We start from the raw sequence: 23,533 nt of genomic DNA, 5'->3' as shown, positions 1-23,533 counted from the left end.
TGGGTTCAAAACTTGTCATTCATTTTATTTTCATACTGTCCAGACAGGCTAGGGGGGGTGGCTGCATTTAAGCAACTTTGCTCTACGTTGCTCCTCGGTGCCCTGGTTGGCATGGCGCGCACGTCTACGCAAACATATTGCGCTGGGTAAAGCGCCATTAAACTATTGGCAACTCTATTGCACTGGGTAAAGCACTGTTAAACTGTGGGCACCTCTATTGCACTAGGTAAAGCACTATTAAACTACGGGAGACTCTATTGCATTAGGTAAAGCGCTATTAAACTACGGGTGACTGTGTTGCGCTGGGTGAAGCGCTGGTTAACTGCAGGCAATTTTATATCAGGTATTATTTCATATACTGATTTAAAGCATAAATACGAAGGGGAGTGGTGGGACATGAAACGTGAATGCCTCTTCTTTGTGCGAACTCTCTACCATTACGCTATTGCTATTTGGTGTGATTTGCATAAACATTCTTTCTTATCCTCTTCCATGTCTGAATTCCTAACTGCAGCTAAGCAATGGGCACACCCCGCGGCACATGCGCAAATACGGGCAGCTATTTTGGGAATTTAAATAAACATATTTTATATTTTGCGTTTTAGAACTATTATAGGGGTTTATAGTATCAGGGAGTGTAGTGTTGGGTGCAGGGACATTTGAGTGGACTTGCTCTTGTGTGTGTGCTTTTTTTCCTTTTGAAACACTTGCAGGGGCGTGAACATTTAGACTGCTCGGCAGTCCGACACACCCCCTGTTTTTTTACATGGTCCGTGGAAGACGTACGGTTGAGTCAGCGTGCCCTCATAAATATTCATGGCATGCTGACATCATACAGTTCAACTGCAGCCTCCGAGTAAGACTTATCAAGTCTTACATGGAGGATTCGTGAATCCGGGGGTGCATGTTGATGCAAACATGTTATTCCATTAAAGTTTTAAGTGAATTAGAGTAATATTTAAAAAGTATTCCTGATTTTGACCCTTTATTCTGACATTACTATTGGCTTTGCTCATAATACTTGAGCAAGGAAGTTGAAAGTTATAGTATCAGTTATTCTGCCAGTATTTATAACCCCCCTGAAAGAGAAAACCATCTCTGAATATCAGGAGCATCAGCCTTTTTAAAATCCTAAGTTAGCACTGAAAATGGTCGCTCTGGGCTGCCCATATATAGTGCTTATAGGTTAGTACTTGGCTAACTGCCCTTGTGGGCCATTTTAAGCCTAGCCTTTTGTAAGGATCAAACCCAGGACTTTGTATCTGTAAGGTAAATACCTTAACCACTATGCCAACCTCCCACAACTTTGGTCATGTTCATTAATTTATTACTAGTTTATCCTAACTGGCTCATACCACATGAATAGGAAAGTGTGTACTCTGGCAATAACTGATCTTTTTTTTCTCCTCATATTCCCCCAACCAGCAGATTGGGAGGGCCCATGCAGCCAAGGATATACAGGATCCTTAATCTGGCTATGATAGCTTTAGTGGACAGAACACCCACCGGCAAGATCTAAGTAAAGGGCAATATTATAGTAGTAAAACATTTAATGAAATTATGAAGCTTACTATTTGACAAAACACTGTTACTACAACCAGACAGATCTCTGAATTTTAAATGGGAAGAAGTAGTGCCCATCCTTACGATATTTCATTCTAAGAGTTATTATTACCCTCCTGGTTTATGAAGTACAAAAAAAAATGCTGTACTACAGATGTGCATCTGGTATGAATAAAATATCAGAGGTGTCTGCAATTCAAAAAGGATGTCTTACCTCTGAAGTAGGTACACACCTACACTATTGTATACTTGGAAGGGCACAGGTATATGTACAAATCACAGATGTATCACCTCTGTGTGCTGTGTATATGGCAAACTGGTATTTAGGCAAATCCATTGTCAGACATATAGAACACGAAAACTTAGGAATCTTGCCAGTGTACCTGAAAAGGTAGTGTCCTGCTCAACATACTGTAGTTTCTCACCAACGTCAGCCTTCCAGTGGTGAAGAAAACCCAACAATTAACATTTACACACTGGTTTATAGTATGCAACAGAACTTTCCACAGCAAAGTATAGTATAGACAAGCACTGAACTGCAGCCACACTTGTCTTGTCCCTTCCTACAGTGGTGGCATTGTACTCCTACTAATAGGAATGGAACTTGCAACAGATCCTTTCATCAGGATAAAATGCAAATTTGTGAAGCTTTACAGACACAGTCAGGTAACTTGTAATGATTATAAATCACACCTGTCCCTATTTGTGGAATAGAGGCTGAATGGAGAGGGGTGTCAGCAGCATGCACTCTGAGACATAGAACTAGGGCACTTCTCCAAACTCAGTCTGAGAAAACCCATCTACTGGAAAAAATAAACCACTGCTAGGTACTGGCTTTGAAGATAGAATTACTTTGTTAAAGAGAATGACAGTAAGTATTATAGACCACCAAGAGGTAAAGAAATTATTTCTAGGAACAGGAATATGACTAGTCCTTGAAAGAATTTGTTACTATATTTGGAGAATGTATTCATAAAACTCAGTACTATGGTACCAAAGGGACTTATTCAAGAATGAAATTCAGAGTTTCTTGTTTCCATTATTTTATTATTATTCATTCTTGATTACCCCTCCCTTTTTCCCTAATAAAATTAATTATCATGCAAAGTGTTTCAATAGCCTGTTTTTTATATGTGCACTTTGCTTTTGTGTGCTTTTTAACCTCCCTAGAAGACTGTTTTGCTAAGGCTTGAGCAAAATAATTGATTTTAGTTGGAAGTACTGGAACTAGAAAAAACAGGATATGTATGTTCATCAGCAACTTTCTGGTATTGTCTTCAGTATCTTTCTGACAGAAATCTGTAGGATCCTGTACAGTGTAATACTTTATCAGGGCAGGTATTTGTGGGACTTACCCATCCCACAAGACAAGAACTCTGAAATGCATATTTCTTGTAAACGAAGCAAAAAGAAGAGGAGAAAAAGTGAACATCCGAGGTAACAACTGAGCTAAATGTTGAAGAAACAAGGAGTGGCTGTTCATCAGCCTGCAGCTTCAGGACAAAATTGACTGCTAGAAATTATCACATGACAGTGATCCTTACCAGGATATGGCAGAGAGACTTACACAGCAATTTGTGAAATGCACTGTCATCACAATTGACAGAACAAATGCCTGTCCCATCTGGGACAGAATAGTAACACAAATAATGATGAATAATGTTGCCTTCTAGCCATGTACAAGTGACTGTGCATATAGTCCCATTTATTGGAATTTGGCCTATTTTTACAAATACAGTGCCCTAATATTTGAACAGTGAAACACAGAATAAATCAGTACCTTAGAAAACATGTTTTTAAGATAAAATTTATTCTAGTAGCTCCATTCTGACTTGGGTTGATATTGGCATCTAAAGACAGTGTCTAACACAAGGAAGAACTATTTCTATGACAAAGAATATTATTTTTAAAGGGATGTACATTGTTCTATGCCTACAGAGTGTGTTGCATGTGTTATGCATAAGAATAGCCTTACAACATTCATAAAACCTGCTGTTGCACTTTCTGAATATTTTACCCACAGAAAATGCATCTGAATGTTAAGCCTGGGCTACATAAACTGAATCTGTAGTTAAACATTTGAAGTGGGTATCTGCTTTCAATCATCCTACCAACACCTGGGGTTATATACTGTGGACTTTTTTCAAAGGATATCACCTTCTTATTAGTGTTAACCTCATCAATACTGGGTAGAATGGATTCAAAGATATGTTTGAGATTCTTGCCTATCTTGTTAAAAAAAAGGTAGGTTGTAGGTGACTTGCCCACATAGTCCATGGAATTTAGAAAGGCTTACCATAATGCAAAAACCTTATCTCAGAATGTTTCCACATTGCAGTAAGTCTTTTTGATTCAGAGATTACTTTACTACTATGGGTTCCCCTTGTGGGGGGCATAGCATTGACAGCTATCTCAGTGAGAGAAGCAAAGCTCTCTCCGGCCAAGATTGTGCTAGACAGTCAATAGGAGAAGGTTAACACCTGCATTACACCTCAAGCAACTCATAGCCTTTCAAAACCCAGACCATCAACACCCACACATAGCAACACTAAACCTACATATGTGGAGGCCCTTAACATTAACCTGCCCAAGCAACAAGGACCTCCGAAGCCAAAACGCAAACAAACACTAGTCACAACCAAAGTGACACATAGCTCACAACACCAGTGTGCCACCCAACAACAGCCCCTAAGGCAAGACAATGTACCCAACACTTTAGTCATAGGTGATTCTATAGTCAGGCACACTGATGTCCCACTCACCAGGCTGAACAAGGAGAAAATTACAGTCAGCTGCCTGTCGGGTGCCAGGATCCACCACATAACGCATGCACTCAAGTAATTTCACAACAAGTACAAATACGACTCTGTCATTGTCCATGCTGGAGTGAATGACTTGAGACGTACCTCCCTAGACTACATGAAAAGAGACATGGAAGAGCTCTTGGATCATATGACCCAGGCAGGTATGACCCTAGCCCTGAGTAGCATCCTGCTTTCGCCCAGTATAATACCACAGTATAAGGACAAAATGATTGACTTCAACAATTGGCTAAGCTTCTGGTGTCATTCAAAGGGGATCCAGTATTTGTCTGTCTGGGAAGACATGATCGACAAACCACGATGCTTAGCCAGAGATGGTCTGCACCTGTCACTCCTGGGATTCAGGTTACTGGCTAAAGCTCTTGCCACCCCTATAGTGCCTTTTTTAGGCAAGGTTCAAAGGATAAAACCACCACTGTAACAGATACAAGCATGCAAAATCTGAAGGTAATGCTACTCAGTGCTAGAAGTCTAAACCTCAAAATGCACTCTCTCGAAGCACTCCTAAAAATGGAGAACATCGATATCTGTGCAGTAACTGAGACCTGGTTCAAGGCTCCAGAGAGCACCCCTGCAATACCAGGCTACAATTCTTACCACACTTTTCGGCCACAAAACCAAGACCGAAACACTAAAGGTGGAGGAGTGTCCATATTCACCAAGGATATTCACACCTCCAGGCTAGTTGCCCAACACAATGCATCTGAAATTCTCCAGGTGCAACTAACACTAGGTAAGACTGCAATCCAAATTGTAACTTGCTACAGATCCCTCACCTTGCCCCGTGATTCTCACTACACCTTTCTAAACATACTGGAAAATATTAAGATACAACCAAACACCCTAATACTGAGTGATTTCAACTACCCTGCCATTAATTGGGAAAACTACTCGGGTACCAACTCCTTTTCCCAACGGTTCTTGGAATTCATAAATTCCAATGCCCTGGATCAACTAATCCATTGTCCCACCAGGGGCTCCAATATCCTAGACCTGGTCATTACCAACATGGGAGATAGATGCTCCACACCAGTGGTCACCCCCTCATTGGTCAGGTCTGACCATAAGCAAATCACCCTTGACATTCACATCCCACCCCCACCCCCCAGTAAGGAAACCTCCTTAAAAAACTTCTCCAAAGCCAACTTCATGCTACTGAAGTCAGAAGTGACAAACTTCACAACACACACGAGACGGGATCTGGACGTTTGACTGCAGAATCCTAAACTAAGGCACTGTACGAGCACATCCACTCGTGCATGAATCGTGCCATCCCAAATAGAACCAAGATGCTCTTCTCCAAAATAAGGAAGTCAATCTGGTGGTCCCCTGCTATAAACAAACTATACAACAGAAGGAAGAAACTGTTGCAGCAAAGAGGAAAATCCCAGGATGCAAAAAACTCCCTCACCAGCCTCAGTAAGAGGCTGAGATCCCTCATAAAATCCTCAAAAGCTAGTTATGAAAATAGAATTGCCAAAGATTCCAAAGACAACCACAAGGCATTCTATAGTTATGTCAACAGAATGGCATTAAATATACTGATCCCAAGGATATTGCCAATATCCTGGCAGATCAATTTAGTGCCAACTTCACCCCCCTCTCAACCCCTAAATGGCCCATCTCAATACCAAAAGATTGCCAAATTCCAATAATCACGGCCACACAGGTAGAAACTGCACTCTCCAAAGCTAAGAATACAGCATCCATGGGACCAGATGACATCCCAGGCTGTGTACTACATGAACTACAAAATGAACTGGCACCTCACCTAAGTGTCATGTTTAATGATAGCCTCACCTCAGGCTTTGTGCCCACTGAGTGGCACACAGCTACAGTTATCTCGCTCCACAAGGAAGGATCCACCTTGGATCCTGGGAACTACCGTCCCATCAGTCTGAAAAGCCTGATCTGCAAAGGCATGGAACGCATTATCATGGAACTTATAAACAAAGACATTGGCAACCTTCAAACACTGGACCCCACCCAGTTTGGGCTTGTGAAGGGCCGATCTTGTCTCCTGAATCTGATTGACTTCTTCGATTCAGTCTCCAGAACTGTGGATGAGGGTAAGGCGGTCCACACAGTCTATCTGGACCTCGCCAAGGCCTTCAACACCATCCCCCACTCTGGAATCATAGATAAACGTAATAAGCTGGGCATAAATTCCTATGTCACTCGATGGGTTGCCAACTGGCTTACTGACATAATCCAGACTGTAAAAGTAGCCAACTCCAAATCCATCTCCAGACAAGTGACAAGTGGAGTACCTCAGGGTTCAGTCCTGGGACCACTCTTGTTTGGCATCTACTTCTCTGAAGTACAGGCCAACACTAAGGGACTCTGGCTAACAAAGTTTGCAGATGACTGCAAACTGGGAGCCATTATTGAATCCCCAAATGATGTGGATATTCTACAAAAGGGCCTTACAGAAACAGATGCCTGGTGCCAGAGCCATGGGCTCAAGCTTAATTCCAAGAAATGTATAGTTATCCCCTTTGGAAAAAAAACATGTACCCATGAATTACCACATAGGTGGCAGGACACTAAACATCGAAAGTGTGATTAGAGACTTAGGGACACAGGTGGACAGTGGTCTCACTTTCGATAACCACATTGCCACAACAATCAGGAAATCCTTCTATGTGGCACACCTCATCACTAAGGGCTTTTCATCCAGAAAAAAGGAGGTCATTGTCCCACTATACTCATCCCTCATTAGACCCATTATAGAGTATAATGCCCCGTTTGGTATGTACCTCACAAGACATCTGCAACAGCTGGAAAGGCAACAGAAATACCTCACTAAAAGAATCACAGGCTTAAAGCAGATGCCATATGCTGACCATCTAAAAAAACTCCAGCTGTACTCTGTGGCATATCGTCTACTTTGAGGCAATCTCTGCTTAACATACAAGGCCATGTCAAACCCTGAGCTGTTGGACATGCTCCACTTAAAGAAATCCCAATCCCTCAGAGCCACATGCTTCAGGGATCTAAACCTTATCATCACAATGAACAAAACATGCTGAAGGGATAGGTTCCTGACCCAGACTCCCCATACTCTGGAATAGACTGCCCATACATGTCAAGCAGAGCGCCTCATTGGCCCTCTTCAAAAGAAACCTTGATGATTGGATGGGAGATAGGAAATTCACCCCGGGGATCATGTCAGTTGCCCTGCTAGACAGGGGCCCAGAGAAGTAAATATTGTGGGAAGAAATATCCAGGGAATTGTTATGGCTAGGCTTGCATACACCTTAGAGCCGATAGCCTAGTACCAACCTATGAACCTATGAACCTAAGCCCCATACTACTGTGGCAGTGGCTACTGCTAATTACGCATGAGTTATTGAAATATAGGTATGTATAGAGAAACAATAGAAGAGTGTGTGTGTGTGTGTGTGTGTGTGTGTGTGTGTGTGTGTGTGTGTGTGTGTGTGTCTCTGTGTGACTGTGTATGTATGTGTATAGACATGCAAATACATGTCTGTAGATGACTAAATGCAGCTGAATGGATATGTGTATGTGTGTGTGTGTGTGTGTGTGTGTGTGTGTGTCTGTGTATGCATGTGTATAGGCATGCATATACATGTCTGTAGATGAATAAATGTAGCTGAATGGATATGTGTATGCGCGCGCGCACGTGTGTGTGTGTGTGTGTGTGTGTGTGTGTGTGTGTATGTGTGAGTGTAACTGTGTATGTGTGTGTGTGTGTGTGTGTGTGTGTGTGTGTGTGTGTGTGTGTGTGTGTGTGTGTTTCTGTCTGGGTGGTCACACTATGTGTGGTAGGTAAAAAATGGCTTTGCATGTGTGTGTTTGCGTTTGAGTGTGAGTGTAGGTGTGTGGGTGAATGCCAATGTGTGTGCAAGTGGGTGGGGGATTGTTTCATGATGTTTATGTGGGCACCCATGTGTTTATGTGTGTGTGTGTATGTGTGTTTGTGCAGACATGTGCATAAGTGCATAAAGGTAGAACACTAGTGTGAGCAGGTTTGACAGCACAATATTCAATTTAATGGCATGTTAATGAGTCACTAATGAATTGTTTCTCTGTGTGGCTTTACCATGTCTCTGAATATAAAGATTCTCTCCACTGTGCCAGTTGAACAACCCATGCTGACCAATTAGCATGGCTGGAGAGAATTTTTGAATCCCAGCCAGTGTCTTTACCCCCCTTTTTTATTACTTTTGTTGGTTATAATATCTTTGAATGCTCAAAAATCTTTAATTTATGTCAAACTCATAGCACGTGTGCATTAATTGTAATTCAAAGGTTGTGATCTGACTCTGGAGGGCATCCTTACTTCAGTAATTGGAGCAGATAACTACTACAAGGTATATCAAGGCAAAGAAAATAATAAAGAAATACTGACCAGTAACTCTACAATATCTCTTACAGGAAAATTAACTTACTCCCACGCAGCATGGCTTCCACCCAAAGCACAGTACTAGTACTGCACTAATCTCATTTACCAACTCTATTTCCTTGGCTCGTGATAACAATAAACTTGTTTCCTGTTTATTTGTAAATCTATCTAAAGCCTTTGACACTGTTTCCCACCCTCTTCTTCTTTCAAAGCTGACTAATCTTAATTTCTCTGCTGCAACTGTCACTTGGTTCTCTAGCTATCTCTCAGATAGACTACAATCAGTGAAATGGCTCTCTGTCCCCCATAAAAATGGGAGTTCCCCAAGAATCCATACTGAGTCCACTGCTATTTAATAACTTTACCAACCTGCTTTATACTGAAAAGTCACAATCTTGCCACACAGAGCTCCAATAAAGGCTTTCCCTCCTCAGCACAGATACACGATACATGATAATGTCTCCAAAAAAACAGGGCTCACGTGAAGTAAAAAATATTAAACTTTAATTCATCCAGCATACAATACCAATGTTATACAGTCAGATTAAGCGCTTTCATCTTCTTACAGAAGACTTCATCAGAATAACAAGACCCTTCACTATACCACTTTTATACTACAATACTTAACTCCCAATTGGTTAAACAATTAATTAAATAGTTTATGCAAATGATGTCAGGAAACTGATATTTAAAAAAACCTGCTGTATTGTTTGTATTATAGCTGTTAAACAACTGCATACTGCATAAATCAAAATATTATGCTTTTGTTATCAATTTTATAATGAAAAACTTATAACTTCCTAAAAGATGTATATATATATATATATATATATATATATATATATATATATATATATATATACATATATATATATATACACACACACACACACACACACACACACACACACACACACACACATGTTAAATGTAAACCACATAATAAAACGCAAAAAAAAAACTGCTCATATAAATTCACAAAGAACCCTCCTTAAAAACACATTACATAAAGAAGAACCCTATAAAGGTTAGCAGTAACTGAATAATATAAATTCAGTATGAATGTATATAAATGTATGTGTGTAATTATAAAACAATTAATTTGTTATTCATTTTTTGATTTTTAGTTTTTCAGTTTTTAACACTTTTGTGCTTAGACGCCTTCAATTTTAGAGCAGGGGGAAGTGATATGTGGTCATTCATACCAGGTGGGGTACAAGCATCTAGCCTCAGCTGCCATATCATCTCCCTGTACTCTAACATATTCTCCCAATCCCTTCCTCTATCAATAGGAACCACCTTTTCTAGGACCCAAAACTTAAAATCTGCTTGAGTAAAAACCATGCTATGCTGAAACAAGGCATTAGTTTCTCTCTTTCTGTTAATATCATAATTATGTTCATTCACACGCCTCAAAGTACGTTCAGTTTTACCAATGTAATATGCCCAGCAGTGTTTACAGTATACAAGGTACACCATCCCCTTTGAATAGCAACTACTGTATGTCAAGGTCTTAAGACTACAGGGTATACTGGAAATTTCTAAAATTTTACAATTTGCCATAAAAGTACCTTGGGAACATCTTCCACACTTATATGTTCCCATTTTGGCCATTGTCCCATTAATAGCACTACCCTTCTTCTTTTGCAATAATTCCTTAAGACTAAGATTCCTCTTAAAACTGTACTTCAAATGTCTGTTGAAAATATCTACCCTACTGGTCATTCTTTGAAACATACCCCATACTCTATTTATAGTTTTCTTTATCCACCATGTGTCTTGATCATAGGTCATTACTAAATAGGGTGTAAAAGGTAATGCACCCGGTACCAAACCCCGTTCTTTTGTTATAGGTTCCCCATAGAGTAGAGGTGTGTATGTATTCCCCCATCCTTGTGACAGTTGTTCTTTGATAGGTCTGATCAATTCATCTTGGTACCCTCTTTCTAAAAAAGGGAATGAATGTATTCCAACTCCTGAATAAAATCTTCCTTTTTAGATGTCATCCTAGCAATTCTTACCATTTGTTCCTTTACTATATTACGTTTCTGAAAATAAGGGTGACTACTTTTATAGCGTAGGTAAGAGTTGGAAAAAACACTTTTTTCTATAAACTTTGGATATAAATTTTTTGTTTTCCAAATCTTTTTCTATACAAACATCCAGCTAGTTAATTTTGTTCATTCCTATCTCATGGGTAAATGTTAAAAACTCTGGTGGAATTCAAGAATTCAATAAATGTGGGAATCATCTCGAAAGGTACCCTCCACACAATAAAAATGTCATCCAAAAATGAAAATACCTAGAAATATAATCTTTGTACATGGAATCGAGTTTTCCAATACAACATAACAATGCTGGCAAATATGGGGGCACAGGATGAACCCTTGGCAACCCCATCGAGTTGATGGTATAACTCCCACTGAAAAATCAGAAAATTGTTTTTGAGCACCAGCTCCTTATTTTCAAGTACCAGCCTAAAGTCAGCTGCTGATCGAAATACAAACTCAATTAACATGTATTCAAACCATTCTAGGCCTTTTTGGTGTGGAATAACAGAAAATAAATCCTTGACATCCACTGTCACAAAAGTAAATTCAGTTTCAAAACCTAGCCATTACATCAGTTGAGACCTGGCTCACTAACAACCAACTAATCCTAAATCCTAAAAAAAACAAACTCCTACTCTTTCTCCCAAAAACACTTACCCATCTCAAATCTACTTTTACTATACTGTCTCTTAATAACACTCAACTAGTACCTGAAACTAGCTTCAAACTCCTAGGTGTCACTATAGATGATCAACTTAAATTCGACTTGCACATAAATAATTTCTTCAGAAAAAAAACATCAGACATTATGTCTCCTATACATTAATAGAAAGTTCCTCACTTCCAAAGTCAAAGTAACCCTCTCTCACACTTATCTCCTACCCAGTTTACTATAATGTTCCCAAATATTCACAAATCTTGACACCTCACTCCTTGCAAAACTAAACTCAGCCTATAATAAAGTAGCCAAATTCTCTGCCCAACATACTTATAAAACTCATCAGTGCGTCTCACTTAAACACTTAAACTGACTGGAAATACCTAACCTGCTTCTGCTCTTTCAGTTTCAGATTATACACTCTGTCGTGTATCAACCTGGTTACTGCCCTAACCTGTCCTCCCTCTTATCTAACTATTCTCCAACGAGAACACTCTGCAGCTCAGACCAGGACTTACTATTTATCTATAAACCTACAACAAAAATATGAAGCAACCTATATAGCTACAATCCTACCATAGTATGGAATGAGCTTCCACTTTAAATAAGATTAATAAATAAATCAAAGCAATTAAAAGTAGCTGCCAAGAGCACCTAAAAACACTCAAGTCCTGCCACTGTACTCATCTACCATGAACTGTTGTCTGACTGTCCCTCTCAACTTTTTACTACTATACCTCTCAGCACTTCTATTCCTACAGTACTGTCTACCTGAACTCTGGCAAACCTCAGACTTCTATATACTTCAACTTCATCTTATCTTCCTTACATATGTCCTTCATAACTGATCTATAGCATCCTATCTCTGAAATATACATAGATTATTGTATGTCCTTGTTCATACATCATCTGCATTTCTGTTGATTAGTAAATATTTGATAACTGTTCAAATGTGTAAATCCCAGCAAAATATGTCTGTAATACCTGTATTTATTTACTTTTCCCTCCGTATTTGTTTTTACTGCATTGTTTAATTAATGTACTGTAGAAGTTTATAACTGTTTTCTGGAGCTTTTCTCCCCGGGCCTCTGCTGAAAAAGGGTAATTTGCTGCTCAGTCAGATTGCTCCCAGTCAACAAATGTAAAATAAATTATATTAGTCAGACACTCCCGGTCAACAAATGTAAATAAATAAATAAACAAAATAAATAAATATAAAAGAAAAACAGGCTATTGAAACACTTTGCATGATAATTAATGTTAATTGTGAAAAAGGGAGGGGTAATCAAGAATGAATAATAATAAAATAATGGAAAAAAGAAACTCTGAATTTCATTCTTGAATAAGTCCATTTGGTACCATAGTACTGAGTTTTAAAATAAATAAATTCTCCATATATGGGAAAAATTATTTCAAGGACTAGTCGTGGTAAGTTAAAGGAGTGGATTTTATGTTATAAGATAGTGTGGAGTATCACTGGAAGTGTTGTTAGTGAGGAGGCTGAAGGCTGGGGATGCCAGTGATTATGTAACTGAGTTGGTTTGAAAACAGGGGCAGACTGCGTCTTTGAAGAGGATCTCTTTGAATTCCTTTTGGAATATTGTGAAAGTGATGTGGGTAGGATTGAAAATGAATTAGTCTGAGAAATAGGTATGCTAGTAAGAGCTTTATTCTGTGAGTGATGGGAAGCCTTTGTTAGTGCTATGTACTGGGTGAAAGAGTTATGAACCTATAGATTTTGTTTGCAGAAATTTGGAGTGAGAAGAGTTTTCTTTTTTGGAGGCTGAGGTTATCAAGCTGAGAGAGGTTCACCCCTTTATTAGTGGCTGCCCAGGCTTCAGAGAAGACAAAGCAAGATATCTTGGTGGTCCAAAAAGTTATATATTAATTTTGGCTTTTGTAAGTTGAATGTAATATCTCATTTAACTTTCATAAATATGTGGTTTAACAGTAAGGCAAATTAAATTAATGATTTTGAGGCAGGGTTATTCTTTTGAGTTTAATTAATTTGATTTAATCTAGAGTGAGATAGAAGTTTGTTTGGTTCTGCTACCAGAGAAGGGATATCCTCCACAGTTGAATCACAGGTTTTGAATGACACTAAATGCAGGTGTACTGGGGGTGGCACATATGTGGATGATTATGGAGCCACTTATGATATTATTACTAACAAATGTAACATACTAAAGGGGAATGAAGCCTTTATGTGGGCAACTGGCTCACAGCTTTACCCTGCTAACAAAAAGAAGAAATAATCTCAAGCATATCTGTAAATTAATTCTACTTTTTAGTTTCTGAAACCCAGTTCACTGAAAAGCTTAACTGATTAAACTATAAACAAATTAATACAGAAGTTTATCTGCAGGCCAAAGGCTCCCATGCTATATACACCTACTTATTAAAAACAAGTCTGAGATCATTGCACCCTGGAAGACAATATTATTATTCCTCTGCTATGAACATTCTAACTTCACATATAGCACAGCCCTGCTGCATGACAAAAAAATTAGAAAATAAAATTCTACACAACGCAAAAAAGCTATTTTGGAGGGGAATAATCCCCCCTGCACCCCCCACCACACCCCCTTAATTATATTATATTATACAGTGTTAGGACAGCATCGAATTCCTGGACAGTCTGAACGTCTTCTTTGGTAGATTTGAGAAAATAAACAACAGGATGGCACTAAAGTTACCCACTGATGAGAAAGATGCAGTGCTCAGCTTCAGCACAGAGGAGGTAAGAAGAGAGCTAAGAAAGGTGAATCCCAGGAAGGCTGCTGGCTCAGACAACATACTGGGTAAGTGCTAAAAGGGATGCAGAGTGCTCAAGAAAATATTTAACACCTCTCTTGCCATGGCAAAAGTACCATCATACTACAAGGAATCATCCCATTACCTAAGGAAAATACTCCCTCCAGCCCTAAAGACTAGACTGTCACTCTGACATCCACTATTATGAAATGTTTTGAGTGGCTGATCAAAAAGCGTCTATCATCATGCCTCCCTCCTGATTTTGACCCTCTGTAGTTTGCATACAGAGCTAACTGACCCATGGTTGATGCCATATCAGTAGCACTACACATCTCTCTTGAACATTTAGAGGGCAAAGACAACTATGTGAGGATGTTGTTCACAGACTTCAGCTCTGCATTTAATATGGTGGTATCAATGCAGCTGATAGAAAAACTGTCATATTTAGGAATCACTAAACATCTCTGTAACTGGATCCTGGGCTTTCTGATTGAGAGAATACAGAGGGTGTGTTCTGATAGGAGCACATCAAAGTGCATCGCTTTTAATACTGGGATGTGTTCTCAGCCCACTGTTATTCACCATCTTGTTGCACAACTGCTATGCTAAGCACACGTCCAGCCATATATCAAATTTGCTGAAGACAGTACAGTTGTGGGGCTCATCACAAAGAAGGATAAAAGGGCATACTGAGAGAAGGTGACATCTCTGATTAGTTGGTGCGAGGGGAACAACCTTGACCTGAATGTAAGCAAGACCAAAGAGATCATCATTGACTTCAGGAAAAGGAGAACAAACCATCCAACGCTCATGATCAATGGTGAGAGTGTAGAGAGGGTCAAGAGTATGAAATTCCTGGGTATACACATAGTAGAAGATCTCTCATGGATGGGAAACACCAGCCAGATGGTCAAGAAAGCGCACCAATGCCTCCACTTTTTGAGACAGCTGAAGAAAGCTAATTTCTTCTCATATTCTCTCCACATTCTATAGAGGTGCAATAGACATCATCTTCACCTGCAAATTCACAGTGTGGTTTGGAAGCTGTGCAGCTAAAGAAAGCAAGGAGCTACAATGAGTGGTGAGGGTTGCAGAGAAGACAATGGGTTCCAGTCTTCCATTGATACAACAACATTATTTTGCAAGAAACATCCAAAGGGCCACCAAAATAATACAGGACACCACGTATCCTGTTCATCTAGTATTGGGCAGAAGATATCGGAACATTCACTGGAGGACTACAAGATTCAAAAACAGTTTCTACCCTACAGTGATTAGACTTCTGAACTCGGGCACTAGTCCAAGAGGTCTGGACACATAATAAGTCATTTTTTTATTTGTGCAATATATACTTATAAAAAGTTCAAGTAAGTGTAATATTTATTTATTATATCCATAGTCAGTATTATTTAACCTACTCAGTGCAATATTAAACAGATAACTTAGGCATTGTTCAATCTGTAGTGTGTTTTGTATTACTTTTAAATGGGGTAGTTAATTTAACTTAGGGGAGGGTATTCTTTTTGTATATGAGTGTTGGTAAATGTCTCTACTCTTTCTTACATGTGTATGTGTTGTTTTTACTTTCCTTTGTAATCTCAAGAATTGAGCAGATGCACAAAATTTCATTTAGTCTACATGTGTGTATTTCTAAATGACAATAAAGTTTACTTCGACTTTGACTTAGACTATATATTCTAATGCCATGGTTGCACACCAGTACAGAAAAGAAAACAAAACAGCATACACAGTGAATCAGTGGTTTCACACAAATACAAACTCTACAAATATGGGGTACAACATGACAGTGAATATTGCCAAGCCACTCAAAATCTTGAAAATTATGCCCCCCAACAACTTATATGTGCAAAAACAACACCAGATATACCATTTTTGACAACATGGATATTCAGTCAAATGTACATGCAGTCAAAAGTACTTTCAGTCATTTTAACCTACTGTTTTTTTTTTCAGTAACAGCTACCTTCAATGAAATGATACAACTCTCGGTCTCTCTCTCTCTCACTATATACATTATATATATATATATATATATATATATATCTACAATACCTTTTCCCCATATTTGCACATGGGATTAGGGTGTCATTTCAACAGCGACAGTCATCTAAGGCCATTGCTGAAAACAATGGGTGGCTAGCCTTGCTGTTGTTGTTCTTCCATACCACACATACACACACTCATACATATGACCAGTGTGGAATGGCCAATCCACCTATTGCATGTCTTTGGAATGTGGGAGGAAACTGGAACACCCAGAAAAAGCATGCATGGATAAAAGGACGTGCGCTCCACATAGAAGGCACCTCAGCTGTTAATCAAACTTGTAAACCTCTTGCTGTGAGGCAACAACATTATGTGTTATTCTACTGTGTTGCCCTAAGATATATATACACACACACACACACACACACACATACATACATGTATATATATATATATATATATATATATATATATATATATATATATACACATAGATATGTATATAGATATATATATATATATATATATATATGTATATATATATATATATACATACACACACACACACACACACACACACACACACACACACACACACACACACACAACACACACACACACACACACATATATATATATATATATATATATATATATATATATATATATATATATATATATATATATATACACACACACGCACACACACACACACACACACACACACACACACACACACACACACACACACACACGCATTACTTAATGATACTTTCTTTCATCTACACCAGCAAGATGAAACATTCAAATGACAGATAAATTTATTATCTTATACATACTGTACCTTGGGAAGAAAATAACCTCTAAAATGAGTATCCATAGCAGTCTCATGTTGGAGATTTAGTGGAATAACATTCCCAAATCTTAGGATCTCATGTAACACCGCATTAGTGTAAGGCATATTTTTACGATCTTCAATTGTAGGATTTCTCTCAGATCCAATGACATGGTCAATTTCCTCATGAACTTTTCCTTTACAATAAAAAGAGAACACAAATAAAGCAAGCATGTAAGAACTGCAGTCTTTACTGATAAAAGCAAAAAACAGCACCAGCAAAAAATTGGATAAGAAGTTATTGTAGGCTCGAAACATTTGAAAATGATCTTTGTTATAAAAGTAAATCATGTAGGCAAACACTTTCCACACAGTAATACATTGCGCAGTCTTCAGTTTAAAATTTAAACTGTGTCATTACCATAGTATTAGAAATGGTAACTATATTTTGTTTATATTTTAGACTTGTTAAAACAGAAGATCATCATTTGCTGGAGTAGCTGACTTGAATTTTCATTTTCATAGTTTACATTTAATAGCTTTTTTATTTAATCACTCTGTTGCTAGTAATAAATTACTTCTCATGTTCTTACGTTGTACTTCAGGATATTTCATCAGCAGAAGAAAACCCCAACGAAGAGAAGTGGAAGTTGTTTCAGTCCCAGCACTAAACAGATTTGATGTCGAAACCAGAAAATTTTTCTCATGAAAATAAACATTTTCCATTTTATTGACCTGTGAAAGAAGTGTGCAAAAAAGAGACATTTATTTTGATTTGTAAAGTAGGTATTTATTGTCACTTATTTCATTTTCTATAAGATGAGAATAAAAAAAAGGAAAAAAATGGTAGCAAAAACTGAAATACCAAAAACAAAAAAACTAAGGAAATTATTGAAATTACCTGTCATGCACTCCCTCTTCTTATGATATAATATAATTTTTTCTGCATTTTGTATGCTTCTTGGATGCATACTGAAAATATGCTGTTGCTCTTCTCTGAATGGCATACATAATGTTAATGACCTTGTGACCTTTGTGGAGATAGGAGTTTTAAAATTGCACTTCGTATACTAGCTCTTTTGGCAGACAGCAATAAAACTCTATGACCCAGGTCACCCAAGTAGCTCAGACCCTCGCTGTAGCTTGCATGAAGAGTGAGAGGAATGAAGGGTCCCAGCCTATTCACCTCTCTTGGAGGGCTGGTAACATGACTAAGAATACAAGTTCCTGTTCTGTAGAGAAGGGAGCATCTGCAGGCTTTTGCTGCTTGAGTCAGCAGCAGTCCAGTACCAAACCTAATTTTGCAGCCTGCACAAGAATGTCTATCGGGCATATCTAGACAGTTAGGGCTTAAGCAAAAATAAATAAATAAATAAAATCTCTGATCCACTGAGAGTGACAGCACCACTTCTGGCACTCACCTTTGCTCAATAGGAATGAGTTCACAGGATGCTTGGTAGGGGGAAGGCTTGACCAAGGTGAGAAAGGAACTTGCAAAAAAGCTACATATGGTACTTCATAAGGAGATGGACACTCTTACCATCTCTCTCTCTATCTCCCTCTCTTTATATATCTTTATCTATATCTGTCTATTTAGAGCAACAGTAACTTTTTTTTATTTCATCTAGCTGCACTGGCATAAAGGGTAAAGCTCTGAATATGACAGCAGGGAGTAGGGCAAGAAGAATATGACTTACTTTTTCACTGCTCATCAGCTCTTTGCAGTTTAATCCTAGTGGAGGCCAGAATCATACAGAGGTACATTTCTTCAAGCGAGGCCAGGCAGTGCCAATTGATCACATCAAGGCTCATTACATTTTAACCTCTTAGATGCTAATCAGTATGCACAGGGGAGTAGGGGCATAATACTAAAACCCTGCACCCCAAGCATTTGAATGACAGCTCCTACTCTTGGTTCACTCAGTACTTTACTCACTGAATAAATGGGCCATAGGACTCTCTCTCCAGAGAATAAATTGGTTAAATGGGTCACTGGAAGGATGGCCTCAGTGCTTGATAGGGGGATATACACGTAGAGAGCAAAAAAAAAAAAAAGTTTTTCTTCTCTTTTTCTACACCTCATCATCCCACTAGCCCACATTGATACTTTATCACGTTTCTTGTTATTTTATATCAGGTAATCTGATTAACCACCTGAGGTATCTTTCTTCTTAAGTTGTTCACAACTCCTACTCTTGTTTCTTATGTACCTTATTTTTCAGTTATTTTGTTTTTATTTAAGTTTCCATACATCTGACTATTCTATTTATCTTAATTAATTATGAGCTGTTTTGTATGCCCTTTTCTGTATCAACCCTTTTGTTAATATTTATGTTGTTTGTAAAATGATTTAGTTTCTTTATGGAAGTTTTGCATTGTCACTTGTACAGATACTAAAATGACCAGGAACAGTAATGAATCTTACAGCACCAGACATGAGTATCTCCTTATAAGCTTCAAATGAACTTCATTAAATGTAACTGCTTTATATTGGTAACCAGTAACTTTTTGCTCATGTTGTATTGTCTGAGCACTGGTGCTGAAGATGTCCAGATTGTTTAAAGATCACATGAGATTAGTTGGTTTAAATACATGGCTCTTCTTAGAAAAGATAGTAAAAGAAGTAAATAGCCTCAAAAACCAGATACCTGGGCTAGTTAAACAGGAATAGTGACAGTAATGACATTAGGATCATGATTTGCAGCCTGATTTAACTCTTTTAATTCAGTTTAACTTGCAGTCTCAAAACCTTAGAAGGTCATCTAGGAGTCGGCATCCACAGAAGATTACAATCATATACAATATGCCCATAATGAATAAAGAACTTGACATTTTGTGAATTTATTTCTAGTTTAACAGTTACTGGTAACTGATTCCATTCTTCTTTTTTAATTTCTCCAAATCATTTGGATTTCTAATACTATGACAGAACTGGACCCCATTCCTAATTCAAAGTATGATTAAAGTTCATGAAATTAGTATTGTTCCAATCTTTGATGTCAGCCAGAAGTGGTCTTCGCAGCACCCACAATGTGCCCCAGTAATGACTCCTTTTGAAATTCATATGGAGTTACATGTATTGGTAACATATCTAAATAAGATTGTAGATTCTTTTTTATAAGATCCGTTGCTCCTACTACTATTGGAACTGTCTGGATATCTTTCTTCCACATTGCTCTCATTTCTGCCTGCAAATCCTGATATTTTATGACTTTGTGTCTCTCTGTACACAAGACACTGTTGTCACTGGTTGTAGCAATCTCAATGATCAATGCTATTTTTGTCTTCTTTTCATGGACCACCACTGTATCTGGTTTTCTCACGTCTATCTTTGGAATTGTTGGAAATGGGTGATCTCGTGTGATGTAGACCATCATTTTTTATGATCCTTTGTGGCTCATGTTTCCAGTGTTTTTCAGCTATTTCAGTATTATAATGTTTGCACAATTCCTAATGCAACAGTCTTGACACATTATTATGCCTTTCAGTATACAGTCCTTCTGCAGTTAGTATGTCACAACCAACAAGTTGTGCAACTGTTTCCAATTCCATTTTACAAAACCTACATTTGTCTGTTTCTCCCACATGTTCAATGGACTTTGTAAACAAATGTGTATGTAGTCCACTATCTTGGGCTGACAATATTAACCTTTCATCTTTTGGTTTGAATCCGCCTCTCCTTAAACATTTCTGAATTTGATCCTGATCAACATGAGGTTGTTCCAGGAGTTTTTTATACTTGCAACTATATTTATACATTTTCCAAATTTCTTGCCTTCTCATCTGATCCTTCACCTTATATTCTTTATTTTGTCTTTCGGTGCATTCAGTTGCTACTTGATTTTTATCTACTTTTGGTTTGATTTCCATTCCTACTTGATACCGATATGCTTCTGCTAGACTAAGAAGGGAAGTCATCTTAGATTTATTCTCCTCATGTTTCAAAACTTTTACTATGTTTGGGTCTTATGAGGTCAACAAATATGTACACAGTCCCACAATTTCAGATCTATACACATAATCAATTTTAAGGAGGCTCATACCTCCTTTGGAACAAGGAATATATAATCTTGGTATGCAATGATTTTTATAAATCATTTGTTGAGCATGAAGCATCCTTCTTGTTTTCCTGTCTAATCTATCCAACACCTTTAGGGGCCCATTAGTCACTCCAAAGCTGTAAGTTAAGAATAGAAGAGAAAATCGGTTTATAGCTTGAACTTTGTTCGCAGATGCCAACACTGTTTTCAGGATTAATTTAAGTCTTCTAAAATATTCCTTACTGAGTTTCATTCGTATTTGTTCATGTTTTATTGTTGATCCTTTATCAGTACCCAAATATTTATATACACCCTCTTGCTCAAGTTCTTTTATATCACATTCTTGTCCCAAACTGATGTTTTCTTGGTGCTGCAGTTGTCCTGCTTTAAAGGTTGCTTTTGCACATTTATCAAGACCAAATTCCAGAACCTGCCCTTGCCATAACCCTACCTAGTCTTCCTTCCCTTTATGTACCCTCAAAAGGACCATATTTAGTACCTCATTACACCTCTCTCTCTAATATGTCTACTATGCATTTGCTTAATTTTATACAAACAAAAAATTTTTATTGTTGACCTATTGAACTATATCATTGTAAAATTGTTACTTAGCTTCTTTTAAATGCAACTTTAACTTTATGCATATAACCCAACATATGTGATTCTTTTTGCTATAACTGCTATTATATCGATATTGTTTAAAATTGTACCTGTTTAAAATGTACTACTGGAACTTTTCTCCTCAGGTCTCCACTGAAAATGGGCCACAAGCCCAGTTGGACAAACCCGGTTAACAAATGTCAATAAATAAAAAAAAAAAAAATAAATGACATTCTTATATCATCTGAAAAAGATTTGACTACTTGCAGTTGTGCTTTCAGTTCCTTATCTGATGAGCTATACAGTTTTAAATCATTGACAAAGAGAAGATGAAAAATCTTTACACCTTGTTGCTTTCTGGGAGCCAAATTATAGCCATGACCTAATCTGTTAAGCAGACAGTTTAATGTGTTAAGGGCAAGGCAAAAGAACAATATCCCCCTTTGGATTTTTATCCCTAGAGTAATAATTTGTCCTTTATCGTGGTTTAACTGCAAAGTGGTTTGCCATTGCTTCATGATTGCTGTGATGTAGTTTATCAGTGTAGGGTATATCTTATACATTTTAAGCACTCTTTTATCCATAAATGTGGAATAGTGTCAGATTTTTTTTTTTGTAGTCTATCCATGCCATACTTAGATTCTTCCCCTTTTTGCAGTTCTCCACTATGACTTTATTTAACAGCAAATTATCCTTTATTCCATATGACTTTCTTTTGTTACTCTTTCGTTCTATTGCCATAATTGAATTTTCTTCTAAATGACTATAAACTCTGTCAGCATCAATTTCAGTGTATAGTTTATATGTCATCGGAAAGTAAGTTTTGGTCTATAGTTGTTAGGGTAGCTTGCAGGTTCACTTTTAAGTAGGGGCATTGTTTTTCTTGTTGTTAGCCAGGCTGGTGTCTGTTTGGGGTACACATATAAATAGTTCTCACTTTTGGCTAAATCTTTGTGCAAAGATGTTAGTACTTTTAGCCAGAAGTTAGGTACTGCATCTGGACATGGGGTTTTCTAATTAGAGGCTTTTCTTAACTTTGTTTCAATCTCTTTGGCCATTACTTCATCCCATTTCATATCCTGTACCTTTAAACTTCTTATTCTTTCTTTTAGTTCTTCTATCCATTCAGCATCTTTATGTTCCACAGGATCTTCATAAATATTTCTCCAAAATGTATCTATTTCTTCTTTTTTTGGTTGTCTTTCAATTCCTTTTACCTTTGTTAAGTTGTCAGATAATTAATATAGACAGAGTCCAAGTTCAGTATTAAAGATTTTAATCCAACTATTTGAAGCTACATCAGGAAAGTGCAGTTGTGTACACTTACCCAGATGTAATGACTGCAACAGTGAATACACTCGAACATCTACATTTATGGTAAGTGTACACAACTGTACTATGTTCTTCATGCTTCACTGATGCAGTCATTACATTTGGGTAGATTCCCAAAGCTATCGTTGGGAGGAGGAGTTTATATAGCATTAGGGCCAGCTATAAGGCCATGCAAAGCAGCAGTTGCAAAGCCAGGTCTGGATTTAGAGATAATTGACAAATGATAATGCTTGGTGAAAGTATGTACAGAACTCCAGTAGCAGCTTCTAGGATGTCCCTGGTAGGAACACCTTTGAGGAAGGCTGCAGAAGTAGATGCAGCCCTGGTGGAGTGAGATCTGATCCCCTGGGGGATAGGTTTTCCATGGAGCTTATAGCAGAAATGAATGCAGTGGCTTATTCATTTAGAAGTGGTTTGTTTTGAAACAGCCTTCCTCTCTGCCCCTACAGAAAATGCTACCAGCAGTTGTTCAGATTTTCTTCGAGGTTTAGTCCTGTCCAAG

At 37.9% G+C, this 23,533-nt stretch overlaps 1 protein-coding gene across 1 annotated transcript in view; it reads right to left on the bottom strand.

The window, feature by feature from the left end:
* Window positions 1–23,533, bottom strand: part of LOC122816799 (cytochrome P450 2K1-like) — a 627,013-nt gene that overhangs the window by 123,299 nt on the left and 480,181 nt on the right. Inside the window, exons 6-7 of the mRNA XM_044089826.1 lie at window positions 17,653–17,794; window positions 17,069–17,256 (exon numbers count right to left, since the gene is read on the bottom strand). Of these exons, the coding sequence (XP_043945761.1) occupies window positions 17,069–17,256; window positions 17,653–17,794 (330 nt within the window). The remainder of the gene's footprint in view (window positions 1–17,068; window positions 17,257–17,652; window positions 17,795–23,533) is intronic.

This window comes from Protopterus annectens, chromosome 12.part0 (genome assembly GCF_019279795.1).
Source record: "Protopterus annectens isolate FY-2018-M chromosome 12.part0, PAN1.0, whole genome shotgun sequence".
Classification (NCBI taxonomy): Eukaryota; Metazoa; Chordata; order Ceratodontiformes; family Protopteridae; genus Protopterus; species Protopterus annectens.
This window is presented reverse-complemented; position numbering and strand designations above follow the sequence as displayed.